This window comes from Stigmatopora nigra, chromosome 2 (genome assembly GCF_051989575.1).
Source record: "Stigmatopora nigra isolate UIUO_SnigA chromosome 2, RoL_Snig_1.1, whole genome shotgun sequence".
Classification (NCBI taxonomy): domain Eukaryota; kingdom Metazoa; phylum Chordata; class Actinopteri; order Syngnathiformes; family Syngnathidae; genus Stigmatopora; species Stigmatopora nigra.
Window position 1 is genome coordinate 20,315,302 of NC_135509.1, and position 13,424 is coordinate 20,328,725.

General features: G+C 39.3%; 1 protein-coding gene across 1 annotated transcript in view; it reads left to right on the plus strand.

Annotated features, from left to right (window-relative positions):
* Positions 1-4,133: 4,133 nt before the first annotated feature.
* Positions 4,134-13,424, plus strand: part of LOC144210989 (laminin subunit beta-1-like) — a 67,485-nt gene continuing 58,194 nt past the window's right edge. Inside the window, 3 exon segments of the mRNA XM_077737963.1 lie at positions 4,134-4,273; positions 4,907-5,118; positions 7,169-7,307. Coding sequence (XP_077594089.1) covers positions 4,207-4,273; positions 4,907-5,118; positions 7,169-7,307 — 418 coding nt within the window. The 5' untranslated portion in view covers positions 4,134-4,206.

The following is a 13,424-nucleotide window of genomic DNA, read 5'->3' on the forward strand; positions in this document are numbered from 1 at the left end:
GCCAAAGCATATTTCACCTACTCAGGGCAAAACAAGGAATGTTTTCCGTGCCCTGAACATCCCATGCCTCTTCCGTCCTAGGGAAATTTAAAAAATAATAATTATAAAATAAAATCAGACATAGGCTTTGTCATCATCATTGACTTGACAAAAGCCTACTTGTCATCATACCCGGCTGCGTATGACAAAATTGGTAGTGCTTTTCCACAAGTGCGCCCTCCCAGGCAAAGGCCCTAAATATGACAATTTCAGACTCGTTGGCACTCCGCCGCGATGGATACATCGCATCCCGCCCCGAGCACAACCAAATCCGGGCGACTGCAAGTTTGCCTCACCAATGCCAACAAAGAATAAAATGGATCACTTACCTCTCACTGTCTTCTCACTTACCTTACCCCGGATTTAGAGCTATTGGCAATACGATGTAGGCACTATTATTTACCGAGAGAGCTAACGCTTGTCATAGTAACGGCTATCTATATACCTCCGAATGCGAACGTTAACACGGCTAACGGATGTAAACAAACAGCTTCACCACCCCGATGGAGTCTTTATTGTCGCTGGTGACTTCGACAAAGCATGTTTAAAGACTGTTCTACCTAAGTTTATTCAATGCGTAAAGTGTAATTCTAGAAAAGAAAAAACTCTTGACCATGTCTATTCGAACATCAAACATGCTTATAAAGCCACTTCCCTCCCTCACCTAAATAGATCAGATCACCTCTGCATATCTCTCACGCCCGCGTACGCTCCACTCCGGAGGCAACAAGGCGAAAAATAAAGATTAAAAAAACTTGGACCGAAGACGTTCTTTCTCTGCTGCATGACTGTTTTTCCCACACCAACTGGGAACTTTTCGAACACGACAACCTCCTGAACTACACAGACACTGTACTCTCCTACATCAAAAACTGCAGTGACAACATCACTATAAATAAACGGATACAGGTTTTTCCAAACCAAAAACCCTGGATGACCAAGGAGAAACAGGTACTCATCAAATTTCATAACACCCCCTTCAGGACAAGATAAAATATAGAGCTGCCAGAGCAGAGCTGAAAAGAGGCATTAAAAAGGCCAAGGCAGCATATACTAAGAATATTGAGGAGCAGTTCTAAAAAAATAACCCAAAGATGTGGCGGGGAAACCGACATATTACCAACTACAATAATCCCACCCTAGTCACAACCTGTTCCAGCTGCTGCCCTCTGGCAGACGCTACATGTCTTACAACGTACAGACGAATAGGCTTAAGGACATTTTTTTCCCAAATCCATCAGGACTCTAAACTTGCGGTAACACGACACACAATCCCTTCTGTGTAATAACTTTGGGGTGCTGCAACATGAAAAGATGTTGGGCGATGATCTGAGATTTAGGAGAAACTTCCTAAAAGAAGTTATCTAATAACGATTGCAGTTTTCTTCTTTTTTCCATTATAAATGTGGTAGCACTTTATGGCATCATTCAATTGATTTGCAACCTCTGTGCAACGTTCAATATTTGGGTCTTGCTGCTCGGTCTTTCTGTTTATAAATGGTACTGACGGTCGAACTATTCAAGTTGTATTCCCGTGCAACGCTCACCACTTTCTCACGCGCATCAAGCGTCTTTATTATTGACACTTTCGTTTCAACTGAAATGGCTTGCCTCTTCCTTGCACCTCCCTCACTAGAAGTCTTTCACTTTTCACCAACCATATTGAATATTGGATGCACGAGATATTTAATGATAGATATGAAAAAGGTCCTTGGCGCAGTGGAGATACGTCACGCACTTCCGCATTGCAACGAACTGGGCAGAGGAAGGTAGATGCTGGGTGAGGTGACCTCACAGCACCAGGCGTCGGTGTTAGCGGCGGAAAGAAGCACTACTCGGAAAAAGGCGCACAATACAAAATCGAACTTCTGAACATTTTTTGACATAAACGCAATTTGCAGACATGTTCGTGTGTACCGTTTGTTTGTGAGTTGAATGTTTGTAAGTATGACTAGAGTCAGGTTTACCTGCGAAGAGAACATTCTAAAACAGTATGTTTCTGTCCAAAAAAGTAAAGGGCATATAGTTCATGTTTTCGATAGTAACAGCGTTTAGACGCGAGGTTTGCCAATAAAGATTTGGGTTTCACCCTGTCTAAACCAGAACGTGTTTGAGCGTGGAGTCTGTTCGGAACCTCAATACATGGAGAAGCAGAAAGTTCCGACTCGAAAGCCACAGCAAGTAACATATTTGCCTCGGTTATTGCACAAGGTTTCAATTTAGTGTAATGTAAGATTAAAACTTTTTTAAGGGTGTCCATAGTTATGTAAGTTTATTTAAATTAAATTTAAAGTTTATGTTAGCGGCCCGGAGGGATGAGCTGTTATGGCGTCGGCCTTACATCTGGGTCCTGGGTTCAAATCCAGCTCGGTCCACAACTTCGCAGTTTCTGTGTTTTGTGTGGGTTTCCTCCAGAAATGGTAGGCTGAACACTCTAAATTGCCCCTAATGAGGATAAAGCGATTCCGAAAATGAGTGAATGGATGAACTCAAACGAACAAACGGATGAATGTTATGCTACGAGGGCGTTGCCGTCAAGTCTCTCCCCTGTCCCTTTCTCTCTCTCCATTCTCCGTACACTCCGTGCTACTGTCTGTCTGTATTCAGTGATGTCACAATTTTGTATTGAAGATCAAAACCACTTTGTGAGTAGGTGGTGAATTAGAACAAATAAAAACATGTTTTTCCATTGTAATGTCCTCTTTTTGGTGTTTTTTAGTGGGTGGGAATGAGTTAATTTGTATTTAGTAACTTTCTATGGGAACATTTCATTTGAAGTATGAGTAAACTGACATACAAGCTCGGTCCCAAAATGTATTAAGCTCGTATATGAAGGTATTGCTGTACTAGTTAAATGGCTGGTTCATTGAAATACAGGTGGAATAATTAAAAAACTTGCCTCGAAATACAATGCTGTCAAAATACCTGGTGGTCATTTTGTGTTCAGTTTTTTTCATCAGTATTTTAAACACAATAGGCCAACTATGCACCTGGGTTTTTAAGGATTAGTGAGAACATATTTGTGAAGTTGAATAAAAGTTTGGAACTGGTCACTGTCCTAGCATGTTTGTTATTTTGTAACAAGGAAGAAATCAGTCATCCTTAAATACAAAAGTTACATAAAAACTGACATACTACCACAGCATTAAAATAATTTGTAAGGGTTACATAACAATATTTTTCAGAGAAAAAAACATGAACGAGTGCAATTTATTGCCTTTTAATCATCCCAACTACCTTTGTGACGGCAAATGGTACAAAAAAATTAATGAATTTGAACATACTATTACTACTGCAAATAAACAGCTTTTTGTCTCACAACTTCGCTCTGCAGGTCACTACAAGTTGGGAGTCATTATAATTAGTACCTACTACACAAGGCAGCAGACACTGAATGAGTCTTTAGAATGTTGAGGTGGGGGGTCACATTCTAAAACATCCCCCACCCAGACAGACACACATCCTTTGTTCTTCCAGGTGAGATTACTGCAGTTTTACTGTGGGGTAGGAAGACAAGGCATTGAGGAATGTGCGTGTCTGTGGTGGGGGTGTTCTGAAAGTGAGGTGAAAAATAAGCAATGCAGGAAAAACAAGTAATGAAAAAGTCAATTCGTTGGTGTAAAACAGGCTACAATCAGTCAATTGCACCTTTTCAGTGGAACACAGGTGGACCAACTCCTCGTGTAACTTAACACTAAAAAAGGACACCGATGTTAAAACAATAATTCAATGAACGCGAAAGCAACTCGATTTCATTCCAGACTTACTATACGCATCTATTGCTCAGAAATTTTATTTTTTTGCGCTATCGGGGTGACTCCAAGAAAGAACCCTCCTACTCAAAGCAATTGTAAAGTTAACACAATCGGTGAAGAAATATCATTTTACTCATTGGAATCAATCAAACAATAATTGTTGTTTTCATTGCACAATATTTTAATACAGTTGCACATTACAGTTGAACACCCCATATGTAGATTTTTACACACATAATACCTTTCAAAACCTTGTCAGGTAAATAGGGAAAATGTCGAGTGTTCAATATACATTCTAGAAATATAGTATCATTCTGAAAGGTATACCGGATGCTTTCACGCTAGATTAGTTTGAACTTTTTTCAAATGTAGGCGGGGAATCAGGTCTCATCCATTCCTGAAGTTGGAAGTTATGTTCGAGTTTCTCATCTGTTTGATGGTGACCAGGATGCTGAATACAGAGCACGTACTTCTATTTGGTGAGAAACCTTAAATATTTCCATTTAGTCAATCACTCACCATTTTTTTTCTTCATGGCTGTTTTTGTCCGATTAAAAAAAGGAAACTCAAAACACCTCAATGTAGGGCATGATATATATATATATATTTTTATTGACTCCATAAAGGTTTGATATCAAAATGTAAGGTTATGACATTTTTTAAGGAACGTAATTAAAAAAAGTAATGCAACTGCATTTGGGTTAGTGAACGATGACAATTGTAAACCACTTGCACGACTGGGCTGCCCTAATAACAACAATAATAATACAAATGATAGTAATATTCCATTACATTTTTAAAGCAGTTCAGTGCTATTTTACCAGGTAAATAGTTTTGATGGTGTGTTGATATTGCCCTAGATGTGCTTACGAGACGAAACACAATTACATGTCCTTTAAGGACTATTCCCATTTTTACTTATAATTTGACGTACTAAAAACTGAACTGTAATTGTAAAATTATTATTTTCACTCAATATTTAGATTTTTTTCAGTTATGAAGGTAAAGTGTCGCGAAAACAAGTAATATGTTGATTGCCCAAGAGGAGCTTTTTATTATCTCAAATTGATCCCACTGATTGTCCAATCTTGGGACGGGGCTCCTGCTTCTAGGGCTACAGGTGCTCACGTTGGTTCAAATTAAGCTTGTAGGGGGCCAAGGCCAGGATCATGTCAGCCTACCAGAGCTCAGTGATGTCTGCACTGAGGGCAGCTGTTACCCAGCAACAGGAGATCTTCTTATTGGGCGATCACACCAACTTTTGTCAACCTCAACCTGCGGACTAACTCGTCCTGAACCATTTTGCATTGTCAGCCATTTGCAGGTAACAAATATTGACATCGTTGTTACAAAAGTTTTTATTTGTATCAATTAATATTCTTAACTTGACTGGGTGATTCGGGTCCAGAGAGTGACTTTCAGTGCTGTTTTAATATTATTGTTATACATCAGGAGGCAAACAACCATTCATGCTCAAACTCATACCCAGGGGCTATTTAGTCCAATCAGCATATCATGCTTGTATTTGGAATGTTGGAGGGAACCCGCAAAAAACCCAAGCAGGGATGGGGAGAACTCCCCACAGGTGGACCAACCTGGATTCGAAAACCGGACCCCAGAGCTGTGAGGCCAACGCGCTACCCACTCAGCCGACGGGCCACCTGTTTTACATGCATAGAAACTGAATTAATAAGCATGTCACAAGTAAGCACATTACCTTCACTGTTTTTGCAGGTAATATAAAACACCAACACCTCAAGGAAAATGTATGTGAGGGAGATGTGAGGTAGATACCTTGAATTGGTGGCCAGCCGATCGAAGTGCACAAGGAGATGGACAACCATTCACGCATGCACTTATACCTTGGGGCAATTTAGATGTCCAACAAGCCTAACATATGTATTTTTCGGATGTGGGAGGAAACCAGAGACCCGGAGAAAACTCAAGCTGGCCGGGGGTCCATCCAAACTCCACAAGAAGGTCCCTAACCTGGGATTGAACCATTGATCTCAGAACTAAGGGGCTGACACACTAATTACTTGTTACCGGGCCGCCGGCTTTATCTTAATGTAGGAAAATGTTTTTATTTGCTTACAACTTTTGACATGAATGATTTTATAGTGGGGTGCAGTAGCCAGCTGACATGGGATGAGGGCACACAAAACGTAATAGTATCTAAAACATATATAAATTATATTTTTTGTATGCAATTTAACACATTGCTTTTTTTTTACTTTATTACAGACAACATTCTTATCACAAACCTCCAGTATGTCGAAGTTTTCCCATAGTATCATTAATGCTTTTTCAGAAGGCCCCCTGTCTACTGATGGAATGGAATGTTTGTAAGAAAATAAACTCCCTGTTGTGTATTACTTTGTGTGTGGCTCTGAAGGGGGTTATAGTCTGCAGCACTTCCTGCGTCATCCTCAACCCCCCTTCCCAACACACACATGAAGCTGCTGATATAACAAGAGACAGATGTTTGTCCAGCTGCTTAGGACACTGTATCAGAGTTGCCTCCCTAAAACCTGCCCATTCTCTCAACAAACGTCTGCCTGTCATTACTCAGGAAATGTGAAAATTAAAGAAAATATCTTCACATAAATTTAAGTAAAAGAAATGCTTGTTCAAAGAAACCAAATATGCATCTCTTTGAACTATGATAACGTGGAGGGTAGTTAGCATGCAAGACAGACTCACTTTCCACTACCATCACTCTGCAAAATTCACGCTTCATGTTCAACAAGTTACCCCCCAAAATATTATTAAAACAATAAAGCAACAGATAACAAAGTACATCTAAAATTTACATAGTTTGGAATGTGAGTGTGAATGGTTGTTTGTCTGTGTTGTCCTTCCTTCCTTGGCTGGCAAACAGTTAAGGATATATCCCACCTTCTGTCTATAGTCAGCTAGATAGAATCTGATGGGCCACTAACTGATTCAGAAGATGAATGGATGGAAAAATGTTTCTTTACTGTATTTTGGAAAGTGATGATGTGCTCCTTTTCTGTCTAAAAAGTCACAATTTTAATGTTATGAATTGTCATTTTGACAATGTGATGGGGCAATCATGGGGAAAAATATTATTAGTGTTATCATTTGAATGATTGTTGGAGAAAACTGGTCATAGCCAGCTTGCACCACTGTTATCTTGTCAAAATTTTCGCTGAATTGAAAACCGATTTTCTTTTTGGGACAGTTTTACCAAAGATTAGGTCATTAAATATTTCTCGAGTTTTGCTGTACTGCCTCATCCAGGCACAACTACAAAGAAACACAGGAATATGAGGAATTCCACCCTTAATCAACCTACTATTTGGCTTCTCAATTTGTGCCTCACATTTCTTTTTTTTTCTTTTTACCATTAGGAGGAAAAGAAATGTTTCATGTGTGACTCGGCGACCCCCTACAGTCAACCAACCAATCAGACGGGGAGCCATCGCATTGAGAATGTTGTTACTACATTTGCACCAAACAGACTGAAGACATGGTGGCAATCTGAGAACGGTAAACAAAAACAATGGAAGGCTAAAAGCCGTCACCTTTTGTGTTAATCTGCATAGTGTACTGGGCAAATAGCCCCTATGCCCAAAATAAGCAATCACCAAAAAAACAACCACTGTTGACCCACAAAATCTGATACATATAAACACAACCCATTCACTAAATCGCAGTATTTATTCAGAACGTGGCCGGTCTACATGCCGAAAGACATTTAGCCGACTGACATCTGGCAGACAGCCAACTCACCGAAAGACGATCTAGCCGAATGTAGAATTGGCCGAACGACTTTTTGGCTGACCGACTATCTAGCCGATGAACATTTAGCCAACGCGCTCGCCCCGCCCCCGGTCGTGTGTGTGTACAAGTTTTTCAACTTCGGGCCGCGGGCCATATACGGCCCGTTGCTGATAACATTCATTTAGAATAACAGGTTACAGATAACAACATTCATTCAGAATAACACGTAACAGATAACAACTTTCATTTAGAGTAACAAGGACATTTATTCACGACCAAACAAGGAAAGGAGTTAGAGCAGTAGATACTGTAATTTCCACCAGAATAGAACACAGTGAGTTTAATCTCTGAATTAAGGTTCTCAGCAAATCATTGTCAATATATATTTCCTAAAATATTGGGAAATTATTTAAAATTAAAATATATTTAACAGGTATATATTTCTGCGTATCAATAAAAGTACTGGCGATTTTTAGAGACTATAACCGAGCCCAGGGTGCTTGATTTCCCGGTAAAAAGTGCATTTTCAACCCTAACCCGGACCTAATTGCAGTAATATTAGAACATTTCCACCTGATGGACAAATAATATTACTGCAATTGGGTCCGGTACCGGGTTAAAAGTGCACTTTTTACCGGGAAATCAAGCAACATGGGCTCGGTTATAATCTCTAAAAATCGCCAGCACTTTTATTTATGCTGCGGTATTCGTATTTATTCATTTAATGCTGTTTTCGGCTGGATTTAAAGTCATTTTAGTGCATTTTAGTGTTTTTCGCCTTTGACTTCCATGGCTGTCTTTTACCAGGGAAACCACTACCCTGGACTTGGTTTAAACTTCCAAAGAGCTCCAGTATCTGTGTTTAATCATTAAATGCCGTTTTCCGCATGATTTTAGCACATTATAAATATTATAAATATACAAAATATTCCTGAATACTCTTGTCATGGGAAGACTATTCAGGAATATTTTTATTAAGCAGCTGCACCATATTTGAACTTGTATTAGTTGTTTAATTGATAACTCTTTGGAGTTTGAGATACGCAGAAATATATACCTGTTAAATATATTTAATTTTAAATAATTTCCCAATATTTTAGGAAATATATATTCAAAAAGATTTGCTGAGAACCTTAATTCAAAGATTAATCTCAATGTGTTCTATTCTGGTGTAAATTAAGTATCTACTGTTATAACTCCTGTCATTGTAGTACTCACTGAGTTCTATTCTGGTGTAAATTACAGTATCTACTGTTATAACTCCTTTCCTTCTTTGTCCGTGAATAAATGTCCTTATTATTCTAAATGAATGTTGTTATCTGTAACTTGTTATCCTAAATGAATGTTATCTGTTACTTGTTATTCTAAATGAATGTTGTTATCTGTAACGTGTTATTCTAAATGAATGTTATCAGTAACGGGCCAAGGCTGAAAAACTTGTACACACACACGACGGTCGGCCAAATAGTCGTTCGGCTAGATCGTCTTTCGGTGAGTTGGCTCTCGGCCAGATGTCAGTCGGCTAAATGTCTTTCGGCATGTAGACCATGCACCATTCAGAATGTTGCATTTTAACAATAGTATGCAACATAGAAATAATACACGCACATTATATTAGGTTAAATATTTAAGTAATAAAATATGATTATTTGCATATTGCCTTAAAGTCAACTCTTGTGACTTTTATTGTAGCAAATTGGTTTGTCAAAGTGCCTAATTAATCCCTATTAAAAATTGAAATAAGGGAAACAAAATATTAAATAACCACAAGAATATTAAATAACCATTATAAAGGTATGTAGGCTTGTTGGTTAAGGGCGACAGAACAAAGCAACATGCCTTTGTCTTCTGATTGTTTATTATCTTCCTCTTTTTTTGTAAAATAAGCACCAAATAGCTTGGGCATTTTTTTCCCCTCAAAATCATTTCTACGTTCATAGTCCTCTCAGACAGTTATCAAAAGATGAGGTCACCCAAAATCTTTCTGCTAAGAAATACAACAAGGAGCAGGGTCAAGACTACACCAATACGTAGGTGTTGATATAGTCTCTTTTCAGTATGGAACTCTTTGAATTGAATTGAATGCCTTTATTGTCATTAGACAAGTACAATGAGAGCTTGCTATAATGTGCACAGATAAATAGTAGTAGTTATGAAAATGAATCATTGATAGGTTCATTCATAATTACCCTTTGTAATTATCAATAACTGCAGGCAGAAATCTTATTCAATTATTGACATTTAATTAAATAGATTGGATCACAGATAAGAAACCTTAAGGGAGGAGATCTTCAAAAGTATCCTCTCGAACAGTATTTTGCGTACGGCTTTAAGGCATTTGGGATAAAACAATCACGCCTTCGTTTGACCTAACAATGATATAACAATGACATAAAGAAGCCCGAAGTGTCCCGAGTGTTATGGAAGTGGCAGATATCCGTATCTGTTGTTAGACCTTGGCGTCTCTTTGCCTTGGATAAGTCCATGTGAGAGTTGACTAGGTGGCAGTTTATGACCTCGAGCCGAACAATAAAAAGACTTTTAATGATTTAACAAAGAAATGAATTACTACACATATATGTATATCAGTAATACAGAATAAACCCAACATTCCCCCGTTTTTATAATATGTATGTTATTAATCATTTCTTAGTAATCACGAAATGGTAATGTCGGGTGACTGTGATTTTCCCGCCTACTCCTTACTCCCTTGGCTGGTCTGAAAGAGAAAGAACATAATCATATTCGTCCAATTGGTCCTCGGAATTACCGTACTCCTGGACCTCACTGTTTTCCCCGGTACGTTTCATAAGCAGAAATATAATTACTGTAATTTAGAATTTGTAGGGGCAATTGCAGTAGTTATAAGTCGGCTTAGCAAGGAGCGCAAACAGGGGATAAGACAACACCCATACAATGTCAAGGTAGTAGCATATATGGCTACAGAACACAACAGATTGGGCCAAATCCTTACATTTTCCAATGGTCTTATACCCCCAGTCTGTGAAGCGGATAATTCTACTCCAGACTGCTTTTGCATATTGCGGGTTTTAGGGTCTGCCGGCCACTAATGACCCTGGTTAGGGACCCATCGGATGACGTGTTGTTCGGTATGAAGGTGCAACATTGTTTTCCAAACATTTTGGACACACGCCCCATTGCTCCGTAAGGAGCATCTCCACCGCTATGCGATCCTTGAACGCCATCAGACTGGTAGTTGCCCGTCACTTCTTTATGGCCACGAATCCCTGTTCAGTATAATTTCCAAGGTTTTGGACATTGTAATGCAGGTAATTTATCTCATCCACATTTTTGTTTCTGGGCCCATCCTGCTGCGATCTGATTAGCCAGCTTATACTCATCTGGGACGCCGCGGGGGATGCCAATCGCATCAATGCATGTTGGATCTCCTTCCCTCCATGCCGCGACGATGTCGGGAGTGACCCTTCACCACACCAGATTTCTGAGCAGCCAATTGTATCTCCTCCACTGTAGAAAAACAGACACCGGTAAGAGCACTGAGACCAAAGTACCTAGTCCTGCCGCGTTTCGGCAGGAGTCGTATAATTTTTCTACCACCCCACCACCATAGGCCAGAACGTGGTATCAGGGGTGTAGTTTGTTTTAGAACGCCGGTACACCACGTCTCATTTATCGCCCCCAGCTTCAGACCATGCCCTGTGAGGTTTAAGCAGGTAAAATGATTAAACAGTGGAAAAATTGACTTCCTATTTACTGCGTAACAGGATAGACACTGTTTCAATATTTTTCTGTACAAGTAGGACACGTTTTTCATTTGTAAAAACACTTTTCCCCAAAATAATGGTGATTGAGGGAGTTGTTTGATCCGATCGTATTTTCCCTTGTCTGGTAGTTTGTTCTAATTCTTTGTAAGATGGTTTAGTCTCAATTGAAACCATATGGAGACGTCAAACCCAATATAAAAGAGTTCCCTATAGTTTTATGGAATTGCTTGTTGAGCAATAATCTTTCCAATCAGAAAGTTTATCTTACCCGTCCCCTCAATGTTTCAATTGAGACCACCCTTTTACCAAAGTAGCTCCACATAGTGCTTGCCTTCTTTACACTCCATTAACAGCACCCAATTATCCCCCCTTTGGGAAATCCCTGTTTCAGAAATAAATTTTACAAGTTAATATGTCAGTCCAAGCTTTCCAATCTTGACCAATTTCTGCAACAAGGCTTTTCCCAATCTCCATTTTTTTGCTGTTAATGTACCACACATATTTCCCACCGTAGATTGATCCCTTGTATGGCAACCGGGACGTCGCCGAGTCCAAATATATATTTTCAATTTCGAATGCATGTCTGGAAATTTGATTTAGTAGGTAATGTTAATCAAATGTAAATGTGAATGTTTCTCGGTTTACCCTCCCGTGAGAAGGTGTATCTTCAATTGAAACACCTCTGCCTTTCTCTCCAACTGGAGAAAACAACCCTACTGTGGAGAGGAATATAATCACAATCATCATTAATCTCATTGCCCCAAAAGCAATAATTGTTTTCAACATGACTTTTTGTCTTTGTTTCGGGAGTTTTCCTCTTGAAACGTTTCAATTTAGACAACCTTCTTACTGTGGGAAAGGTGCATCCGTGTCCCCCTTCCAGTAACATGGACCCTCCCACTTTGTGTTGCTCCGATGTTTCTTCTTTTATGCTGCGTATCAGCACCCAGTCTTCAAGAATCACCGTCACTTCGTTTCCTGTTGAGAAGCAAAATCTCCCTCTGATAGTCTAAATTTGGTGTTTTTTTTCTCTGCTAGATTTGCCTCATCATCCAATTGTCATTGTATAGTGAATAATAGCAATTTGTAAGGTCTACCAAACAGGACTTCATATAGGGTCCGCCAATTGTGGATGCTAGGCAATTATTATATTAACAAAATTGGTGCCATTATCACTATAGATAGATTCTGGAATTCCATTTCGTGAAATGATATCTTACTTAATTCAATAAAATCTATATGTATCTTTTGAAATGGATATGTAGCATATAGATTTAAACCATAAGCCTTGTAGTGCCGTTGTAGCAAGGCCACCACCCCCCTTGTCGCGACATAGGACTTCCCTTGACTCAAGCCCAAATTATTTTTCAACCTTGATCTTTTATTGATAGATTATGTCTCAGTGGCCTGCCAATCAAAAAACACAAAAAGACAAACCATCATTCACGCTCACACTCATAAACAGAAGAATTTAGAGTGTTCAACCAGTCTAGCATCCATAATTTCATTTTGTGGGAGTAAACTGGAGTACTTGGAGAAAATCCACAAATTCACGAGGACGCCAGGAATACCCCACATTCCGGAAGGTCTGGATCCACCCCGCATTCATTAGTAGATCTTTGGACCGTAAGGTTTATGCGCTAATCATCAATCCTTCAAAACACACACCCCCACTCTAGCATTTTAACCGTTTGTAAAAAAAATTACCTTCATGTTTCACATTAGGTCATACCCTTTTAAATGCTACCAGTTTAGCTGTTTGCTCCCAGAATTGAGGCGGCATTAGTTTCACATCTAAGGTTTTTATTTTCACAGCCGTCATGACCTAATGGCACCCTATCAGGTTTTTTGGAAAATCCCAATTCCCTCTAATAGCATGCCAATCACCTTTTAACGCGGCCATCCAAATTTGTTTCCACTCCATCCAGGTGATAAGATAATCACCCCCATTTGTAAGACAAATTCCTCCACGCCTATTTTATGCAACATGACGCCTATGGCCTTTACTACATCGCCTTTAGTCCAAATTCTATGAACCAAAATAACATGGCACTCCCCCACATTAGAGTAGGCAACCTCGATCACCATCGAATTTTGCCCATCCCATTTTGTTCATAGACCACCCATCTACCTAAAG